This window comes from Taurulus bubalis, assembly GCF_910589615.1.
Source record: "Taurulus bubalis genome assembly, chromosome: 2".
Lineage (NCBI taxonomy): Eukaryota > Metazoa > Chordata > Actinopteri > Perciformes > Cottidae > Taurulus > Taurulus bubalis.
Window position 1 is genome coordinate 39,366,762 of NC_136590.1, and position 19,458 is coordinate 39,386,219.

Genomic DNA, 19,458 nt, shown 5'->3' on the forward strand with positions numbered 1-19,458 from the left:
GTGTTTGATTTGGATCACTTAGCGTGCTGGTCGGGTGGCTAGTAAACCACTGATTAATTAAGGTAGAACTTTTCTTTTCTTTGTTTATTTTATTTTTCACCATGCTGAGGTACAATATATCTAATGCTAAACTTAGCACACAATGCTATAAATAGTTTGTACATTGTAGTTTTGTACTGTCCACAAACTGCTCGCCAGGTGCGACCGTACGCCTCATGACACCAGTGTGAGGTCAGAGTGTAACAGCAGTTCTGTTCTGCTGCTTACAGCAATGAAAGCGATTATAATTCATTACTTTTTTATTTTTTACTAACTATATTCACACACACACACACAAAATATATGTATAAAACAATTCAACATTCAAATAACTAATTATATGAGAATATCCAGAACATTCCATTATACCATGCACTTTTCTCAAAAGAAACATAAAGTGTTACAAGAGCAACAAAAGAAAAATACACATATACACACAGCCATAAAACGCAACAATGTTATGTATTAATTCATGTAGACACACAAAATATTATACAAGCACATTCCTAATTAGCACTTAGTGTATGAACAAACAACAAAAAATAGATTAAGTGCTGTGTGGGCAATGCTGTAAATGGGCTTAAAGGGTAAAATGAAGGTGTGCATCAGCAGGGAGCCGTGTCACCTGTCTGTGCACACCTCCAGAGAGAAATAGCAAAAGACCATTTTGATTTTTGATTGCCTCTTAATATAGATAGGGGTCTAAATATGTTAAAAGGGGAAAGAGACAAACTTCACTTGTAAAATGCCATGTGAAGCAAGTTAATGCCATAATAACAGACCATCATGCATGATTTACTACTTAGTAAGTCTCTATTCAGAAAGACTTTCGTCAAGGTGACACACCAGTCCGTTAACAATACGGCCCCCAGCCACCTACACAGTGAATCAGCCTGCTCCCAGTCAAAGCTTCTAGAAGGAGCAGTGCTTTAATGATGATTGAGGCCATTGATTTGTGCTAATGCAGCCCTTACACTGTTTGTTCTTTCAGAGCAATTTAGAACAGAGCAAATTCAAAAGGGAATCAGTTTAATGAAGATGATGGTGACAGGTTGGGAGACGTTGGTTTACACCGACACAGCTGTAGCGGCCATCTTCACGGGCTGGAAAAGACACAGATTCTACTCGTGATGCTTTTAAGCTCTCCCCTATTAACACAATATTATTGTGTTGACCACTAGGATCAGAGAGATTTGCGGTCTGTCTAATAAGGGCAATGAAGATACATGATCAAGTGTTTTCTGTATTTTTTATTTGTTCATTTCAAATGTATTTCACTGATACAGACCGATATTCACCGATATTGTATAAAACTAAACAAAGCCTGCAAGCATACACAATTTGACCAATGGATTTCCAAATTTCTATGACCAAACATTTTGTGAAATCTCAGTGTATACATGAAAAAGTGAGAAAATGAGAATTAACAATAACAATGAGAATTCCAAAGCATACAGTATACCTTAAATGACACAAATGAATGAGAGACAATAGTTTGATTAAAAGAATAAACATTTATATAGATACCTGTATGTATGCCTGCTCATATTTTGAAGCGTCTTTCTTTTAAAAGCATATTAATTATTTCAAACTCAGCGTAAATGAACGACATGAATATAACAAATTTCTGTAAGAACCCTGAACAAGGCTGTGAACCTGTGTCTTTTCAATAAAATAGGCACTGGTGTTGACATGAAAATATGTTTTATTTTTCTGCGATTACATTTTCTCATGAAAATACGATTCTCTCATTCTTATAAGAACTTATCTAATTTTTTTACGAGCAAAGACTCACAAGGCCATAACTGTTGTCAGATGTACTACAGCTTTAGCCTTTTATACAGGAATGCGGAACAAGAGACACGTGTATGCAGAATGATACACATTCCTCTGAGGTGTTAAAAGTAATAAAAACAAATCAATGAACTAGAATCCATTGAACATCATTTTGCGACTGAACCACAGAGCCTTACCAAACGAGACTGATTGGAATGATGAGATCCCTGCAGATACCCAGTAGCAACACTAGATAATATGATGTGGTCTGTGTAACTGAAAATGGATTTTCATTTCAAGTCATTGCTAAGTTTGTGTTGGACCGCTTTTGGCCTCGTTCCAGCTGTCTGCTTCCTGCTCAGTAGACATAGGGGAAGATCCTGTAGGGGACACGCCGACAGTAGGAGTCCCAAGCTAGTCCGTACTTGATCCGACACTGTCTCTCATCGCGGGCCTCTCGGTGAATCAGCAGGACGGTGAAGTATATGACATAGAAGTACGGCAGAAGATGTGAGAACCCTACAGAAAAAAGACACAAGTGCATCGACTATAAGCAGCATAATGACAAAGAAAACATATTTATGAATCACACGTGAAATCATCATCACACCAGAGGAAAACTGACTTTACTATTGACCTCATTGGGAATGATGTAGATGACGTCAAACAAGCTGTAATCAAGTGCACACCCTCCTCTGCATATACGTACATTATCTTTTCAATCGGCATCATACAGGAGCCCTGCAGTGAATACCAGTTTGATTAAGCTCATAATGTTTCAGATGATTCACCTCTATGGTAATTTTCTTTAGGTTTAGAATTAAAAAAATTGTCTTTCAGCCGGGGTCTGAATGTTCCTCTTTGTCAGTGCATCTTTCATGTCTTGAATACGGTGCCATGATTAAAAGAATAATAATTTGAGTGCATAATTTAGCCGTTTGTGACTTTTGCAACGGCAATTAAGGCTGATTCTAAAGTACATCTCAATTACAAAGGCAGCTCCACCAGTGAGTCACATAAAGTTTGAATAATGAGCAGAGAATGTGTCAGCCGGAACAAAAGTCTGACATACACCATTTTAGCGAGGGAGTTTTCAAGGGAACATAAGGCAGCTTACAGAGGAACAAAGGGAACACATTGTTGCTGCCTTCGTGGCTTCTGCATCAGTCACAAACATGGTGTAATTATCTAATAAGGACAGGAAGGAAACACCAGGCTTTTCTGGTCGCCACCAAAATGTCTCGATAACACAGAGTATCTGAAAATAACTGAAAGATTGGCAGGCTTTGTTCACCTTACTGTGGTCACGCAGTTCCTGATTTAAAATGGCTTTAAAATCAATGTTCAACAATAGACCCCAATATTACCTAGTAGGGGACAAACTCACAGATAATTACGATGTGACAGTCGGCTCGACGGAGCTTTTTAGCGTCTTCCACTTCCTTGTCCTGAGTTTCCAGTCTGCAGCTTTATTGTTTTGGTTCAGTCTCACCGCTCTGATAATGTTGTTTTCAGCCGCATCTGTTTTCAGTGAAAAGCTCTCGACACCCACTGCACACTATTTGCTCAGCACCAAACAACAGACCGACACAGTAAGCGGCAAAGCGATGAGCATTTAGTATCTGGTTGATGCACTGGATTTCTTTTTCTTTTTGTTGACAAACCAACTGGGGCCTAAATCTGTTTGAAAGAAGGGGCAACAAAGAAACGAACTACAGAATTGAAATGCTATATAAACCAAATGGCCGGCCCCAATAACACCGTTGTGGAAGATTTACTCGTTAGTAAGCACCTATTCAAAATTAACTTACCTAAAAGCAACATTATGCAGCTTAAAATAACCTTTTCAGTCCCGATGCCAACACTGATACCGAGTGTTTCATAAATAAGCTGCATGCCTCACTGTGTGGAAGAGACTGGGATCACTCTTTAATGTCTAAGGTAACATTGTAAATGTATTATTATTATTATTAGAAATCAAAATTCCACTATATAATGTATATACATGGAACTGAATATAATTGAATAGATCTGCCCCATTGTCACCGATACCCTTCTGGCCATTTGAGTCAGTATTGGCACGATATCCTATATCAGTATCTGTGCATCCGAAGAGAGCGCCTCCTGTCATTCCCGGCGAGATATCGATAGCGTTACTGTAAAAAGATCCAAACCTTCTTGTTAGCGATGCATGAACACACTCTGCAACTGAGAAAACTAATAACTATCTGTTAGTGTCCTGACGTGAGCTGTAGGGATCTGTCTCACGGCCAACAGGAAGACGATGACACCGACAGAAGATTGCAGATCCCCGCCGACGTTATTTATGAAAGATTCTGTGACCTTATCGGTGTGACCCCATCTCACGGAGCTCAGCACACGATGTGAGTGCTCTGAAAACACTGCCAGTATTTCAGCAAAGCAAAAACTCTCTGTCATTCTTCTTTATTTACTTTGGTTATAAAATATAATATCACTCTACCTCGTGAGTCAACATGGTTCTCGGGCTTCTCACGTCACATTTGCCGGTTCCAAATCCTTCAGCCTGTTATTAAATGCTTGTGTGCAGCTGTCCATGTATTTATGACAGTTGTGTACCGCTCCAAAGCTATTGGGGCTCCAAATGGCAAAAATACCAATTATTGCATAATGTTGCTTTAAGATGACTCATACAGCTACTGTCCTTATCTACTGGAATAAAGTAAAGCATATGGTTTTGTTTTGTGTACACTGGGTGATGTTATATTAAGGTACTCAACAAAGATACGCACTTAACATTTGAACTGTCGGACACATAAGGTGTTTCTGGTATTTTGTCCACCATCCGTGTGCAATAAAAAAAATTGAAAAAAAAAGATTGTGACATTAAAACAGCAAGGCTTTGATTTTCGTTTCTAAAAATAAATATCGCTGGATACGATAAACACTTCTCTCTCATCTTATGACCTCATCTACTTTCCGCGCTCGGTGTGGCCCTGCATGCAAAGCGAGCCTTGCAGAGGCTTTTACGCCGCCTTACCGCATGGCAGAGACCACGCCAGGGCCATGAGGAGGTCGCCGAGGTAATTGGGATGACGGACGAGCCCCCACCAGCCAGACACCAGCAGACGTTTCCCTGTTGCTGTGGCGATGGTCTCCAGTTCTGCAAGGGGAGGAGAGCGTAGATATTTCTGAGTGCAAGAAGTGCAAGTCACTTCAGAGATCAACACCCACTTCCCTCTGTTATATATATACGCAGCATGTGTTGGGACACTTCACGAGAAAGCATACGGGAAAGAAGAGTAGAAATGACTGACTTGCAACACTTGAATGTGTCGGGTCTCGTCTGAACTGGTTCTTCTGCGAGTTGGATTTTCTGAAAATGTAATATCCAATACCTGATGGCAAAGAGACAAATGTTACCGTCGACCATCTTTAACCACGACACACACACACACACACAACTTATCACACAGAGCTCACACACGCTCACCGTTCAGCGCTATTATAGTCGCTGCTCCCAGTGAACTGAGGGCCTGCGGGTGCACGACCAGGAAGGAAGCCTGCAGGCCGTATGTGAAGGGGACCCAGGCCAGGTCCCCGAAGACCAGCATGAAGCCAAAACCATCGTGCACAATGTCCATGGTAGTCAGGACGGCCTCCTGGTAGAACACCAAAGTGCATGGGATAAAGTGAAAGAAATCTAATAATAATAGTTACAAAGATCTCTCTGGACTCGTCCTTCGGTGCGACACTTATTAAAAGTCTGCAAGGACTGAGACGGTAACACATGTATGACATAAGGACCGACAGTACACGGCGTAATCTTTATGGCCGACGTTGTTGATCCTGTAGTGTTTTTTAAGCTTAGTTTGTCACATTTGGACTTGCACATCTATGTAAAGTGAATTGTTTTTGTGTAGATTACAATGCATGAAATATGATAATTAATAAGGGATATTATTATGAGGGATTTGTAATTGTATGCATATGAAGGTCACTTTATTACTGTGTAATGATGTCCATGTGTACATTGCAATGCTTAAGATAGATTATTGTTTATCAGGTCACAGAGTCACTAGTTTGCTGAGGGTCACATGGCCTCTGTACTGCAGAGTGCAGAGGTCATTTACACACAGACAGTGGTTGAGGGTTTACAAAGGAGCATTTGGTCTTAAGGAACAAAGAGAATGGACCACCTGTGGTTCGTCCTGTGGTTTATGACACGAGATAAGGAACTGGAGGGGGATTCGAGCCAGCCGAGATGAAAGGTTTCTGGGGAAGGATGACTGTAGGCTGAAGTAAGATTCTCATAAGTTGTAACATATAGAACTGAATAACAATTCCTTCTAGGTCAAATATTGCGTTAGCAAACACAGGAGGGCGGAGTGAGGACTTCAGGTACCGGAAAACATGAATGTTATGGAGCCATTTTCAAAACCTGCGCCAAAAAGAGACTCCGCCCCTGTGGGACTTTTAGCCAATCGCATGCCGTCGATTTGAACCAATGAGGCGAATGAGCTGGGATGTTAAAACCAGATTGTAGATTCCTGTTCGAGGTCTTTGAGCTGAAGCGAGACAGGAACGGTCTGTGGAGCAGAAGCTCGGAGACCCTCAGCTGAGTATATGTACACAGTATCACCATTTGAACTTTAATTAAACCGTTAATTATAACTCTTTAATTTTCCTGTATTTCTTCTATGCCATGAGCACACGAGGTTCTACGAATACTTTTTCAACCCCTCACCTCATTCCACAGAGCATCGGCCACGTACAGCAGCTGGAAACAGTTGACCAGTATCATGGCAAGTGACGGGGAACCGCGGAGCTCCACCTCCTTCATCAGCATGCCGAGGTTTATGACCACCTGGGAGAAGTGAATACTGATTAACATCACGAGTCAGGCCACACCTTTCAGCTGCCAAGTTTATCGTGTGATGAATTGGATGAGAACAACAAAAAGCTACCGTCAGGTGGAACATCAAACACGCATGAAACAAGGCAACGCAACAGCACCACCATGAATTATACATAAATTATACATCGGTTATGATGCATACTTTGTTGTTTCTGTGAACACTGCCAGAGAGGTGCTCATTCTATTCATATGTATTATACATTATACGTTACATTATATTCAGAGCTGTTTCTAATATTCTGCCCCTCTCATGTTTGTAAAGGAGGAGGACAAGAACATGTCCAGTACGACACCACTTAACTACAACCTCAGCAATAAACACATCATGTAAGTTACACATTTCAGACAATGTCACCAAAAACTGAATATTATAAGCTTTGTAAAGGCAGATATTATGGCACCGCTGTTTGACTTGAACAGCTACTCCTTCTAAAGTAATCACTGAGTGTATGTTACCATTAAATACAAATAATCCTATTTAAAAAAATGCTACCTTCACAGAGCAATGTTTGTAAATTGTCATTAATATTTAATATTCTCAGGTTGGTCATGAGAACAAAGTGGTTTTGAGGTTTAGAAGTCAAACTGTTGGAGTTATCACTCAACTCACGGTTTGCCATAATGAGCTCACAAATAATATCAGTGAAGTTGGATCTTCTTCACTTCACTGTGTGATTTATTGTTTTACATTTCCTTTGAATAAAGACAAGTTGTTCTCTCTCAGCGTGCAATGACAAACACATCTTTCAATGGGTCCTACTGGAAGGGTTCATTTATCTATGCCTAGATAATGAATGTAAATGTAGTTTGTCTTAGCATTTAATAATCTATTTATAAAAGAGCCAATTCACACTTAATGGACTCTACAAGACTATGAACTTGTCATTTTCAGGAATTGCAAGATGTTCAAAGTTAAAAGTACATGGTTTAAACATTCAACAGGAAACAAACATCTCCCACACACTGTCTGTAGCCAGTCGGTGGAAGCTTTTTCTGTTCTCTCCTACGCACTTGGCTTCAGAACATTCACATGTGCAAAGGTTTCACTATTTATACTGCGAATACAGAGAGAACAACGTAAATAAAGGACTCATTACCTCCACAGTTTCCACTACTGTCTCCGTGTTGTTTTATTGTGACGAGTGAAGATAAAGCGAAACGTGCTGTAATCTTAAGATTTTGTATTTGAAATTCTCACTGGAATTTCTAAATTTCTATATTTCGTCTCATGATTATGACTCGAACACAGACGGTGATGCCTGCCGTCCAACAGACGTCTCACTGTGTCAGGTCACCGGGGAGAAAAGTGTCTGATTCTGACTGCTAATTATCCCGGAAGATCAGTGGAGAGCAACATCGCCACCTGCTGGTCTTGGTCAGCATTAAGTAAAGTTTACAAGTATGCGTTTGAAAATATTCACACTAACACATAAAGTTAAATATATTTAAGCAGTTGGTAAGGAAATTAAGCTCGGTTAAGGGCAACTTCTAAATTCTTGACCTCAAAGTAGGATAACAATATATATCAACAGCCTTTGTAACAAAAGTGTTCATCAGTATTACAAAACATACAATAATGTGTGGAATTGAAATTGGATTGATTGTTCACCCCTGCAGGTTAACTCACCCAGCCAATCAGACCCGGTCTGAGCTCACAGAAATATTTAAGGTCAAAGTTTCCAATCCGGGGGTTTAGCTCCCGTCCGATGAAGAAGTCATACAGAGGATTTCCTAGACAGGACAGAGGGATGGATGCTGCAATTAATTAAACTGGACACGTTAAGCAAGTATGTGCTTTCAGTGTGTGCAGGTGCAGTATATAAAGTACATAAAAAAGTGAAAAGTAAATTAAAATCAGACTGTCTTTTAATTAATACATTAGAAGTCAATCAATTAGCGAGTAGCTGGAACCTGTTTGCAGATGCTGCCACCATTCTTGACTTATTAGAGATCAAGACAGATCACTTTACCGTTCCAAAAGTGAATCAGCACATTATTGTGAATGTGACGCAAACTGAAATGATTTATTCATTTATAATGAACCCATAAATCAGGTTTCTTCATATAAAAATATTGGTGTCCACACTGACAGCTCTATCACATGACATGTACAGACCTGGTTTTATTATTTAAAAACTATGGTAATTTATTACCCTTTATGCACGAGTGTGTTATATGCGTGGAAGTGCATTGTGACGTGGCTGAGTGTGTGTTGTCAAGACAAATGACCACGCGAGACAAATAGAGTATATCTCATCGTACCAGTAGAAAGCTCTTTAGTTTGATAAATGCGCTGTCACATTAATGTGCAGTTTTCATCGGAGAAACGGAGCGTGAATGCGTTGCTTTAGGCTGTTTGTAAGCGGACAGAGGAACAGTAAAGGTTGAGGATACCATTAGTTTTGCAGGTATATATCTACAGAACATATTGTTGCCATCCATCTCTTTAGCCAAAGCCCACCTATTCACTCACGTGGCTATTTAACATCTAACCGTAGTTCATGAACCACCTCGAGGTCATCGCATGGCAGTGGAACCAACGTGTTGTTGTGGCCTTGCTCTTTTTGTCTTTTCAAAAACCGGGATGAGCGTAATCATCAGCGAGCAGACGCTGAACGGCAAAACCGGACGGTCTCAGGTTCCCGCCTTCAGATGCAGCAGAGCACGCAGCGCAGCTGGTGCAGCGGGGTCAGCTTACTCCAAAGGGTGTTCACTAAATCCCCGCAGGCTCCTGAAGAGCTCGGCTGTTACACAATTACCCACAGGAATACCAAAATGATCCACCAAACAATAAAAGAGGCCTGCAAAATGCACACTATATCAGCAGTCACTTTACTTAAAATAGAACGCTTCCTTCAGTGATGAACCTCCACTCTCACCTGTGTTGCCCCCCACAGCGAGAGCATGAGACGGAACCCAAAAGGAGCGGATGTAGAGGTAGACGGAGAACAGGAACGACACCGCTATTGCGCACACTGCTAGAGGCAACAGCAGCTCGAACAGAGAGCCCAGAGGAGCCCCGAGCCACAGCAATAACATCAGCAGCACACAGCTGACGCACAGGCCATGAAAACCTGAGGGAGAGAAACAAACAAAGCTAAATGCTGTAGCCGGGGGGGAGAGATAAACAGGAGGTAAAAGTTGGAAGAGATGGAACTTCAGATTGTGTAACTAAAGTAAACTGGAGCTCAAGGTCACAGCAGCTGGAATGTGTTTTACGAGGTCACACTGAAAGATGCATGAAGAAACCAACGGTGAATTGTACAACAGCAAGGCATAACAAATGTGAAATAAAAAAACAATTGCCCTCATAACTCAAGCACAACTGTGAAATATTAATAGCCGTCATAATTTTACTACAATATTGAGACAATAATGTTCAAGAGCACAATTATCCTCCGTTGTCCCGCTGATAATATGACTAAAAGATTTAAACTGTGACTTTGAACACATATTACATCGTAAAAATAGAGAATCAGAGAAGAAAAACACATTGTGTTTTATGATCAGTAATATAGATACCATTTATGGGATACTTGAGGCGCGTTCCATCCCTCAGCACTAATCCTTCAGACACCTGCAGGTAAATACACTCATTTTGAATTTGAACACATACATAGTCTGTGTATCCATTCATCATCGGGACATAATAATGTGCTGTATGGGGATCAATAAAATCTTATATTACACAATATATGGCTTGAAAGTCAACTAATCACAATTTAGCATTTCATGTAGCCTATATATTGTGCATATAATATACGGTAAATGCTAAGGCTGGGTGATATGGCTGAAATCCATCACAATATTAGCTTATTAGAATATTTATTCCTTGTCAGTATATGTCATAGTATGGTAAATATATGCAAGTGTCCCACTTCAAAAACGTTAAAGTGGGACCATGTAACCTTTGAAATCCCTCCTCTAACAAATGAAACGCACCATTAACGCTCAATTCATGTTTGCAGCTCCAGTCTCTCGAGGTCTGGTGTAACCTGTGGCGGCTAATGTTAGCAAAATTAAAACTGATGTTGACATTAGTAAGCGCTTTGTTGACTTTATGATGATTGCTTTCTTTTTTTTCAGCTTGCACGCTTTTATTATATCCGCTTTCTTGCAGAGTCATGAAGATCTACATCAGTCCCACATGCTCATTGAAGATGAGGCCCAGTGATTGCACTACATGATCATATTCATATTCATATTCACAACTCGCCTCACAATTACACTGAAAAATGAGACAAAGTTGAGACAATAATTATTGTTTCATTTATCAGTATTAATTATCACCTAACCGTACATCATTCATTCATGAATCAATGTTTACCATTGATTCATATTCAACCCTAGAAGTGTATATATATATATATATATATATATATATATACACACTTTAACACAGTGACTTCTAGGGTTGGCTGTTTCATCAAAGCCACTATACGCCCAACATTTCTTTCCCCCACAGCCTCTTATTGGTCTTATTGTTCATCACCGGAGCCGGATTCAATGAGAGTTTAACCTTGAGCCAGATCGTCGGCTCAAGGTCACGAGTCATACCTTTCCTATTGGCATCACGTAGAGGAAGGCATGCAGAGCGATCCAGCCCAGCAGAAGCACCGGGGCCAGAGGGTCCCATAGCTGGTCCGTGGAGGGGAGGGCAGGCGGCCACTGGAGCACGCTGGCCTCAGGGGACCGACTCACACCGATCAGGAACAGCACCGTCAGCGGGAGAGAGACGGGGATGCATAACGCTCCTGGGAGACATCACGGGGAAAAGTGAGACGCCAAGCTGACATGAAGACAAGTGAGACTATGTGATGCAGAAGAATGATTCAGCAAATGTGTGATTTATTTGACTAATGAATCATGTTGAATAACTGAGCAGCAAAACAATTAGTTTAGCTGCCGGCTTGGGTCCAACACAAGCGGTTCACTTCCTTATTGTCACATCTGTCGTCCGCAGCGAGCTCAACAATCTCACTCACACACTCTCACACACACACGATTTGATACATCTGTTCTCTCACTTAATGCCTACAATGACAAATCCTACTTGGGTGGTTGTGTAGATTCTTAATTAGAGCTGCATTGTATCTTTTCTATTGTGGCAGAATATTTTAAGATTTTTACGAAAACAACAAATGCGACTGTGTCTCTTAATCACGAATAGTAAACTAGCATCAATGATCTTTTGTTTACCGGCTGTTCAGTCACTGACGTTTACTTTTCTTAAAATCTGCTTTTGTTTACTGAGAAACATGTGTGGAATGAAGAGGAGTGTGAACAAGTCACACACAAGCATACAATACGTGAGGAAAATGAAATGTCGGTACAGTGTGGAGTCCGGGGTTATGTAGGGTGACAGTCTTAAATGAAATGATGGCGGACGTGGTGTGATGGTGTCCGGATGAGGCGGCCGGGCTGCTGTGACTCACCCAGGGCTCCTCCAAATTCCCTCTCTGTGTCATGTGAGGATCTGTGTTTGAGTGCATGACTGTTTGGCCTCATTATTGGTCTCCTGTGAAAACATGTAAGTAGTTCAGTCAAAATAAAGACATTTGGGGGTCAAATAAATGGTAATTAGATGGCAAAGACAATCAGAACAGATGACAGGAGAGACTTCTGATGATGATTTGCAACAAAAGCTCAAGTTCTGTACTTCGGAAACAAACAAGGTATTTGAGATTACTTCGGTATTTCCAATTTATGTTACTATTTAACGCCACTACATTTGTTAGCAGCTACAGTCACCAGAGACTTTGTCAGGATTTACATGAAGTTATCAAACAGTCCAGGAAAATTTTATCAGGATAGTGTGACAGATGTTATAACGCATCAATAACGACAGAAATAATAACAATAACAGACTAGTATAACATATTTAACACTATGAAGGGGGGCATTCTGCCACTTTCAGTGGCTTGTAAATTTGATAATGTAAGTGCACTTTCTGGTTGCTCTGAAACAAATTTTAATTGAGGACTTAAACGTGTTGCAGAGTACTTTTACATAAGGGTATTTGTATTTGTACTGTAAGTTTTATAACCACTGGTAAGTGTAATACAACTCCTCACATGTCATTAATATGTGAGCAAGAGGACATACAAATGCTGCCTTCAGGGACATTCTAACACACATGGACGACCGGGGCAAAACAATTATAAAAAAATAAAGAAATAAGGGCAAGACAATAAACCATTATGTCCGAAAAAAAAATATTAAAGTACTCTTTAACTTAAGCATTTTTTTCAAATTCTGTAACATTATTTAGTGAGGCTGTTATTTAGTATTCCAGTGTTGTAATATGCGCCTGGAGTCGTAAAGCACCGAGACAAAGTTCAGGTCGGTTCCTCTCTTGTGAAACGTGAGACGGTGTTTCTGTCTCTTTACCTGCGGAGTCTGGACGGATCCGAGCGCGAGAGAAACACCGGTTTTAGCAGGAAACTACAGAGTAATATAGATATGTGTGTCTTGGGACACAGCAAATACAGTGAAGGCTCTTACCGGCGTAAAGCATGGAGGTGGAGATGGGACTGAGGTGATTATTCCAATCAATGAGCCCAACCAGCAGCCTTGCGGACGGAAACGCCCCCGAAACACGTAGAACAACGCGAAGCTGCCTCTGAGCCAATCGGATCCTTCCGTTGTCATCAGAAGAGGGTGGGGCCAAGGCGGCTGGGCCAATCAAATTAGCTCCTCAGGTGGCGACAGTGCAGAGTCGAGCGAGGACTGGCTGCAGATGTTGTGAAATCTTTCATGTTTGTTTGTTTACATGATTTAGGAATAGTGACTTATAGGAAATGTATAAGCCAATAACAGGCACTCGAATACTAATCCTTATATGTCGACTGGTTAATATTAGTCACTAGGACCTCTTCTAACCTTCTACACATAAACACAATTTATATAACTAATCATTTTAACACAGCCGTGGCACCGTCTCTGAATAGCAGGAATTAACACAGAAGCGATTTTCAATGCTGATCCAGGTGTTGCTCAGACTGTTGACAGATGTTTTCAAAGCAAAAGCATTCACCACCATGCACGATACATGAAAGTCAAACAATTAGTCCAAAAAATGTAGGCTGAACTCAAAGGGGTAAGTGGGTTAGGAAGTGGGGAACCATTCCTAACGTACCGTTTATCTGTTAAAGAGGCACAGAAAATAAACTCACCTCAAGGCAAGAGTTACAGTAAATCTACTGTCGTTACTTTAATGCTAGACATGGATTACATAATCAGATGGCATTCAGATTGCAAATTATTCAGCAAAAAAAACAACTAAGAATGTAATAATACAGTAGATTTACACAGGACACAACTTTTCTCTTTAGTCATTCATATTCTGCATTCACGTTAAACAGGTTTCCCTCAAGGACAACATGTGCTGCAAAGTTCTGCTGTTATCATGGATAATATATTTCTTTCTATCTTTGCAGATAGGCAAGATGAGAGGGGTTTCTTTTATCATATTCTTACTATTGTAATATTAAACCCAAGTACTCAAGGCTTATGCACACTTTGTATGGCAAGTGCCAGGAATGTAATGTTGATCCATCTCAAATGCAATAATTGATTTTCTTTAGTGTTGGAAGATTTCTTGATATTCTTACAGTAGTTAAAGTACACTTTTACAGTAAGAGTGTGAATCTGGATCAATACATTGAACAGTTACCAGTAATTATGCAAGAGAGAGTCTTTAAATTTGGATGCACGATTCCAGTGCATGTTGTAATTCTGTCTGGAGTGATCTGGTGTTTGGAGAAGACCAGCTGTCTGAGCTGCACTTGGAGCTTTAACCCCGTTCACAGATGACTTCGATCACACTCTGCTCCATCGGGGCGGGATCCAGGCAGCGGTGGGCGGAGCTCCCCACTATCTCATCCAGCAGGAAGTGCACCAGATTCTCGTCGGAGACGAATCGCCACAGGTACATCTGCAGGTAGTGGCAGTCCACCTGGATCTGCTGCAGCCCGAAACGGCCGAAGGTGCGCAGGCGAACACACTCCAGGAATGTCTTTAAACTGATTTTGATAATTCCCGTTATCACGGAGACCTGGGGACAGGGAAGGGCTGTGTGAGAGAGAAGTATTTTCACTGAAGGCAACACTATACCGTGTGACGAAGAACCCGCACTCACCTTGTTGAACTCCACCGAGCTGAAGATGTCAATCCTCTCTGAAAACAGCTTGTGTATGTTGCTCAGTAGATTAGTATCCATGGGAGCACTGCAGGCAGATCAGTCGAGTGAATCCACAATTAGAACAATGACCTTATTCTTATGATTAATAACCACTCAGTAACAATTGTCCCCCCTGCAGTAAAAGTGAAGGATGCGATACAGATTTGCTGTCTGTCTTGTTCGTATGAACGCACACACTGGGAGTAGGGATGCATCTTGGCTTTAGATTTAGTTCAAGAACACTTTTGACGGCCTAGATTGCCATGTTTTTGACTTCACTTGTTCGTTGTCACCCGGATAGAGTCTATTATGTGGTAAACAAATTAGAACACTGTCATTAAACCAAAACAAACCCACTTCCTTTCGTCCCGTCGTCGGTGTATTCGTCGGCCTCGTTTACCTCGGGGTGTAGCTGGCGGCGTAGCGGGCTTGCTGCCTCGAGTTGCTGTAGACGGAGAACGTCCGTTTGCTGGAGTCACTGCTGTGCGCTTTCCTCACGCCTTCTTCATACAAAAGGCCGACCTGTGGTAGAGCAGAGACGGTTCATAAGACGGACCCATGCACGGTGGTGAAAGCATGACGAGTGGACATGAGCACATGATTGCACATTGTGAGCGAGCTGTGACCTGCACGTCGATCGAGGTGGTGTCCTCCACTACTCTCTTCATCACGGCGCGGACATTTCGTGGCTCGATGGTGTTCACCCAGTCTCGCGTTTCGACGCTCTTCCTTAACATTTGGGAGATAATCAGGCCCTGAACCTGAAAAAAAAAAAAAAAAAAAAAAAAAACACACAACAAATTATACAAATTTGTGAGAGGATAATTTTTTTGCATGGATGTCTCTCTTTTCCCTCAGTGAGAAAGGTAACTACGTGAATGTTGGAGGTGAACACCGTTACCTACCTTTACATAATGGTTCAACAGTTTCTGTGCTGCCTCTCTGGCTTCTGCACATAACGTTGTGACAGGTGTCACAGGACTGTGGTGCTGAGAAGGAGAATATCTGGGTTTAGTCAAATAAGTTACCTTCAAGGAGTGAAATATATGTCAAGGAATTTCATGTTATGGAAACACTACAAAGAATACGTGCAATTTGGCCTTTTGTGCCGTGCCGCAGCGCTGCGTTCATAAGGTGACAGGCCATTTACCTGCACGAGGAACTGTTCATCTGTGAGAGTGAGTATGTAGGAGATCGTAGAGGTCTCGTAGTCCAAGCAGAGGCGAGACAGCAGCAACAGAAGGGCCGGAGGAGTCGAACCTCCTTTGTCTCCTGCACTGTCGCAAAACTGCCGAGAAGACTGGCACACAAACTTTATAAAGCTCACCACCAGGCTCTCACGGACGCCCTGGCTGCAGAACTCACCCTGTGAGGAGAAGACAGACGGGAACAGCGGTCACTCTCACTATGGGGTAGAGTGGGAAATAAAAAAGATTCTGGTACACTGGCAAAATAAACAACTATTCACCTTAAAGTACGGTTTGTTGGAGAACGCAATGTCCTTCGCCGTGAAGAGGTGCACCGACGCCAACACCGACTTAATCTGATTGAGAATAGAGGCCGACAGGGAGGAGAGCAGCTCCGGCAGGCTGTTCGGAGCGTCTCTGCCGGAGGCCATTCCCCCGAGAAGACCTCCGCCTACTGACGCGCTGGCCACAGTGAGCCGCGGCGCCGCCAGAGCCTGCCGCACGTCCGTCAAGCTGTCCATGTAGAAGCTCTGCAGGGCCGAGAGGTACTGCTTGACGCGCTCCTTCGCGGCCCGCATCACAATCTCCGTCCCCTGGTTCGGCACGGCGGAGCCCGGCAGCAGTTTGGTTACAGCCTGAAGCCGGCGGTGGAAGCGGTCGAGCGCGCGGACCAGGAGGGAGTTGTCTCCGACCCCTTTCTCCTCTTGAATCCTCTGCTCCACGAGCGAGAAATACCGAGCAGCCAGATCGTCCACGAAGGCGTTCAACTTGCCGCTCGCCATCTGGGGGATGTTTTTGGACACCAGCTCGCCTTTCTGAGCGTGGTTGATAAACAGTTCCTGATAGGATGTGATCACTAAGCACAAGCTGCTGACAAATTCATTGCAGCCCCTGTCGATGAATTCCAGGATGTCAGTGTTGCAGGTGGGAGAAGGGATTGCGCTCGGTTTAGGGGCGTTATCAGTCGGAGATCCAGCGGCTGCAGGAGACGCCAGCCTGCGTGCAGAAGCATCTTTCACGGCTGGGGCGGACGGGTACGGCCTTATCTCTGCTTCCAGACCCTGGAGGTCCGACTCGAGTCGAGACCTCGCATGGCTCAGGAATTTATCGCAGAGCTCCTCGGCTGGCTCATCCAGCTGTAGCAGCAGCTCCACACACTCGGATAAATCTTTAGCGCTTGACCCACCATCCCTTCAAGACAAAAAAAAAAACGGGTAAAAAGAGTTGATCTACAGGAAATAAATGCATCTCCATACCTCATATTTAAATATTTCACATTCCACCTTAAGTACTGTTATCTGTTTTGTCTGTGCACTTTAACTTCATTGTAGATGTAATTGTATATTTCATGCTCCCATTTCTTGCACTCTGTTTATTGTTTAATGTTATGCACCTCCCGCCAGGACAAATTCCTTGTATGTGAAAACATACATGGCAATAAATGGTTCTGATTGTGATCTTTAAACATTTTGAAATTAAAATGTGCAATATTCAATAACGATAAAACCTCTAACCTCTATTTTTTTTATTACTTTTCAGCATTAATGTCCGCAACATACAATGTAGCAAAATGCCAATATTAGTTTGAGTGAAATCAGGGCAAAAATAATGGAAATAGTCGAAATGAAGTTTGAATAAAAGAGGATTTGTCATTTGTTATTTATTCATTCCTTTTATTATATTTATTTCTATGGTTAAAACGTGACTCCTATGTGTTATGTTTCTTCAGAGAAGAGTCCATAATGGGAATGTATGTGTCGAGATTCCCACCTGAACTTCTGTCGCAGCTCCTGTGCCAGCTTGTCCATGATGGCGTGACAGTCGTCCTGAATTCCCTTGAAGGAGGGCAGGTGGCTGTACTGCTGCAGCACACAGCGAGCACGGCGGTGCGATCTCACCGCCTGCGCGTAGGCCTGCAGCTCCAGACACTTATTTAATCTGGCAGGCAGTTCAAACAGAAACTGCAGCTTCCTTAACAGAGTGTGAACCCCTGGGGTGGAGAATGACAAGACAAAAATATGGAAATAAATCACCTTGAAGTCCCCCAAGCCTGACACAGAACACACAGAACACACACACACACACACACACCTACCTGAGAGTTTTGTAATCTGTGCGTGCTGGTCTTGCAGAGTACCACTGATGCAAGCGCTGAACTCTGTGATTGCCGCCATGTTGGCAGACAAGCCATCCATTTCATCCTCCATCTTTTTGAAATCATTCTTCATCTTTCTTATGGTGTCTGGAAAAAACAAAAACAAGCAAGGATGGTTCAGCGATCCACATGTGGACGAGGCAACGAAACCCAACAACATTTCAGCAGCAACTTAACAGGGAGCGAGCTGGCCCCTCACCTGTAGCAGATATGAACTTGTTGTAGTTTTCGTACACCAGCGTCTGCATGTCACTGTCCAAAGAGCGGATCTGCTTGACCATGCAGGTCTCCTGGTCCATCAACTCTGCAAGGGAGCACTCCCTCCTCAGCTGCATTTGGAGACAAAACCCACAATTACACTTAAATGTAAATTAAAAAAATAATATATATATATATATATATATATATATACACACATACACATGCTATATATGCAGGTTTCTTCATAACTGATTGAACCAAAGCAGTGTTAAATTATCGTCCACTGCCTGTACATTTGTGCATTTGATCACAACTATTCAACCGCAAGAAAATAATAATAAAGTTACAGTGCGTTTACTGGTTATTGGGTGTATCATGTGGTGAAAATGGCCAGTACATGTATTTCTGTGCAATTTCCATGAGATGTAATGTCAGTTGAATGAGTACTGGTTACATGCATTTGGTCATGAATTATTTTCACACTTAGCCTTGTGATTTTTTGGGGGGGGGGGATCGTATAAAATGACAACTGTCTGCATTTGAACAGGTGTCCATATTCCCTGGCACACCGAAAGAGACTGCATGTCAACTATTTAAATTGACTCCTCTGCTAAAAAAAAGAAAGAAGTGTAATTGTTATGATAGTTTGTGTCATTTAACAACAGTCTATAGAAAAGGTACCAGGCCTATAGCAATGCATAGAAGTGTCAGCAACCACTAATATTGACAACACGTCAGTAGCACACGGTGCTGCAGAGGCCATTGGGTGAGTTGTCACACTGCAAACAGGTGACTTGACAGCAGTGGTCACCTTGTTGAGGAAAACCTCGTGGTCAAAATGCGGCCCGTTGATGTCGCAGGGATCCAGGGACTTCGCCATCTCCGCGGCCTTTCCCTCCTCGTCCATCCCGTAGTAGAGCTTCAGCATGCCGTGCACCCGGCGCTTCCTGCCGGACTCCTCCGACTCGGAGCCCGCCACCAAGCCGTCCGCCTCACCGTCCATACTGCTCGCTGGCCAGCT

The 19,458-nt window shown here is 42.3% G+C and overlaps 2 protein-coding genes across 2 annotated transcripts; both read right to left on the bottom strand.

The window, feature by feature from the left end:
- Positions 1-1,351: 1,351 nt before the first annotated feature.
- On the bottom strand, positions 1,352-12,220 carry tm7sf2 (transmembrane 7 superfamily member 2; the record flags this gene model as incomplete). The annotated part of the gene is made up of 10 exons (XM_079237597.1): positions 1,352-2,334; positions 4,835-4,957; positions 5,112-5,192; positions 5,288-5,456; positions 6,542-6,661; positions 8,340-8,443; positions 9,592-9,786; positions 10,235-10,289; positions 11,270-11,466; positions 12,148-12,220. The coding sequence occupies 10 exons, from the start codon at positions 12,218-12,220 to the stop codon at positions 2,174-2,176; spliced, it is 1,278 nt and encodes a 425-aa protein (XP_079093723.1). The 3' UTR covers positions 1,352-2,173.
- A 1,686-nt stretch (positions 12,221-13,906) lies between these two features.
- Positions 13,907-19,440, bottom strand: vps51 (VPS51 subunit of GARP complex; the record flags this gene model as incomplete). The annotated part of the gene is made up of 11 exons (XM_079237594.1): positions 13,907-14,768; positions 14,853-14,940; positions 15,295-15,416; positions 15,521-15,655; positions 15,800-15,883; positions 16,045-16,260; positions 16,363-17,272; positions 17,852-18,071; positions 18,177-18,323; positions 18,436-18,565; positions 19,249-19,440. The coding sequence occupies 11 exons, from the start codon at positions 19,438-19,440 to the stop codon at positions 14,508-14,510; spliced, it is 2,505 nt and encodes an 834-aa protein (XP_079093720.1). The 3' UTR covers positions 13,907-14,507.
- Between the last annotated feature and the right edge of the window lie 18 nt (positions 19,441-19,458).